A 2,886-nucleotide genomic window follows, 5' to 3' on the forward strand; every position below is an offset into this window, starting at 1 on the left:
TGTTATTATACCAACATAGACAGTGGAAAATGACTGCTTCACAACATTCTTGTGACGTTATTATGAACCTTGAAAATGAGACCACTGCCAACTTATATCTACTTGTGAAGACAATACAAATGCAGCATTCAACAGAATGTAGAATAGCATTAAGAAAAGTAATATAGAATATAATAACTAGACAGAAATTAGTATACTCTATAACTAATAAAGCTAATATATGGCAAAATAAATGATGATAATAATAAAGAATAAAAAGGATACTGAAATAAATAAATAAAATGTGCTCACAAAGTCACAATGTCATCATCTTTAGGAAATACAGACACAAACAGTTTGCTTTAAAGAAATTCAGATCCTACGATCTTTCAATGGTGTCCAAGAACTGTTTGGTTACAAGCATTCTTTCAAATATCTTTCTCTGTCTTCATCAGAACAAAGAAATTTACACCGATTTGGAACTTGAAGGTGAGTAAATGATTACAGAATTTACATTTTTGCGTGACATTTTCTTTACATGTGCTTTTTAATCATTACTGACTAATTGTGATGGTCTGTGCTTGCAGAGGATGATGCTTTTGAAAGCTTGATAGAAAGACTTCATTCTGTAAGCATAAAGGAGAGGATTAAATACTGAATTTGCATGGGATAAAATGACAGCTGTCAAAATGAGCTGAGAAGGGACTTTACATCGTGGACAGAAGAACCTCACACATAATATAATGTGTAAAGGAATCAGGCAGATGATAAAGAGAAAGAGAATCAAGAAGATGCAGATGGTCTTCCTCACTTTTCGCACAACGCCCATGTTCCTCTTCGCCTGTTTTGCAGAAATCGTCCTCATGTTTGCAATGTTTTTCAAGTGCTTTCTCACTGTTATGAAAATGTGTGTGTAAATAAAAAACATAACCAACAGTGAGGTTAAAACAGAGCCGAAGAAGCAAAAGTACACCATGTAGGTCATGTTCACTACATATACAAGGACGCAGTGACTTATCCGTTTATATCGTTGTTGAAACCCCATTAGTGGAATAAGGCCCATCACACAAGCCAAGATCCAGGTGAGCAGTATCACTAGCTTTGCCGTTCTGGGCTTCATTAGTCTCCGGTAGTGAAATGGCAGTATGATAGCTATGTAACGCTCAATAGCCACCAACAACAGGCTGAAGATGGAGCTCTGGGATGGAATAATCAGCATGGATAGCACAAAAACACACAAGGAATAGTTATGGTAGGAGATACCCAGATCTATGATTAAAGCACATGGGATAGCAAGAGCCCCGACCAAGAAATCGGCGACTGCCAAAGACACCAGGAAGTAGTTGGTGATGGTTTGGAGTTTCTTGTTGCGCCATATGGCTACACAGACCAACATGTTTCCGAAGATGGACAATACTGCGATCACCAGTTCGGCTGTAATGTAGGGCCAGTTATATATTTTGCTGTGTTGGATTTCCTGAGCTAATAAAATCTCAATCATCTCCAAGCTGACGTTACTGGTGGTCTTCATGTTTAAAGAGACGTCTGATCCAGAACCTGTAATTGAAAAGATTGTTAAAATGAGTATGCTAGTGAAAGATTTGCATTACTTTTGTACTTTTTTTAATTGGAACTATTTTGCATTACCTTTGCACATTACTATACTTTCCAGTGGATCAGTGGTTTGAGCATGGCGCTAGCAATTGATCCAAAGGGATGGATATAGTCGGATACAAATGTAGTACAATTGTAAATTGCTTTGGATAAAATCGTCTGCCATATGTAATGTAATGTACTATTAAGTCAAGTAAGAAATAAAATCATGTTCCATTCGATATTCATTTAACACTTTAAATTAAGGTTGTGTTTGTAAACATTAGTGAATGCATTAACTGACATGAATTAACAATAAAAAAATATAGTTTTTCTGCATTTTTAATATTTTTTTATGTCAATTAATGGCAATACAATTGTTCATATTAGTTGTGCATTAACTTATTTTAACAGTTCAAATGTTGAAATAGTAAATGATGAAATTAATATAAACAAGCATTAATAAATGTTGAATGTTGTTAATTGTAAGTTTATGTAAACTCAAAGATAAAAAAAATCATTTTATTTAGGTACCTGAGCTTTCTTTTACATGTACAATGTTATTTAAAAAAAAATCGAATTAATTCCAGCTCTATTTTTATTAAAGAAGTATGTTACAGTTCTAATATATCTTCAACCTGTGTCTTTGATTTGGCCCCTCCAAAAAACTAATTTCTGGATTTATCTTAAGTGGCATTGTTTATATCGCTGCTGTCCTTCTGAAACCTTGTATTTCCGTATTTCAGTATTTTTATTTTGTGCCATAAATCATTATAATTAGTCACCCTTATTAGTTTTTTATTACAAAAAGTGTTAAAAAGTGCTTGTCAACTTTGACAACACACCATTTAATCATTTAAAACATAATATGTTTTTTAAATTTCTGAAAAACACCAAATTTGGACATCCAAGGTTTTGGAAGGACAGTGACAATATGTTTCTGATCTATATCTACCCGATTGTAAACTATTTATTTTGCACTGATGTAAAACAACAATGAGAACCTTGGCTAGAAACACATCCAAGGATAATTCATGCATTCTATTGAGCTCAATGGTACGGTATCACAAAGAGTTCACTTGGTACCGCTCAGTTATCATTGAAAATGATCAGTGGACCCCAAATATTTACACAAGAGCCTTATTCTTTTGCCCATTGTTTTAACAGTGTTTATCCAGCTATGTGATTTTAGCCTGACCTGTTTGAGCAGTCTTCTGTATCATACAGAAACTGATAAAAAATCTCAGGATGGCTCTATTACATTTTCCTTTGAAATGAATGAATACTTATTCCACACTTTGATCCTAACAGTGA

The 2,886-nt window shown here is 33.9% G+C and overlaps 1 protein-coding gene across 1 annotated transcript; it reads right to left on the reverse strand.

The window, feature by feature from the left end:
- Nucleotides 1-526: 526 nt before the first annotated feature.
- Nucleotides 527-1,636, reverse strand: LOC130436729 (adenosine receptor A2a-like). The gene is made up of 2 exons (XM_056767670.1): nucleotides 1,627-1,636; nucleotides 527-1,536 (listed from the first exon to the last, which is right to left on the reverse strand). Exons 1-2 carry the CDS (start codon nucleotides 1,634-1,636, stop codon nucleotides 527-529), a joined length of 1,020 nt encoding a protein of 339 aa, XP_056623648.1.
- Between the last annotated feature and the right edge of the window lie 1,250 nt (nucleotides 1,637-2,886).

Source organism: Triplophysa dalaica, chromosome 15, assembly GCF_015846415.1.
Source record: "Triplophysa dalaica isolate WHDGS20190420 chromosome 15, ASM1584641v1, whole genome shotgun sequence".
Classification (NCBI taxonomy): Eukaryota; Metazoa; Chordata; class Actinopteri; order Cypriniformes; family Nemacheilidae; genus Triplophysa; species Triplophysa dalaica.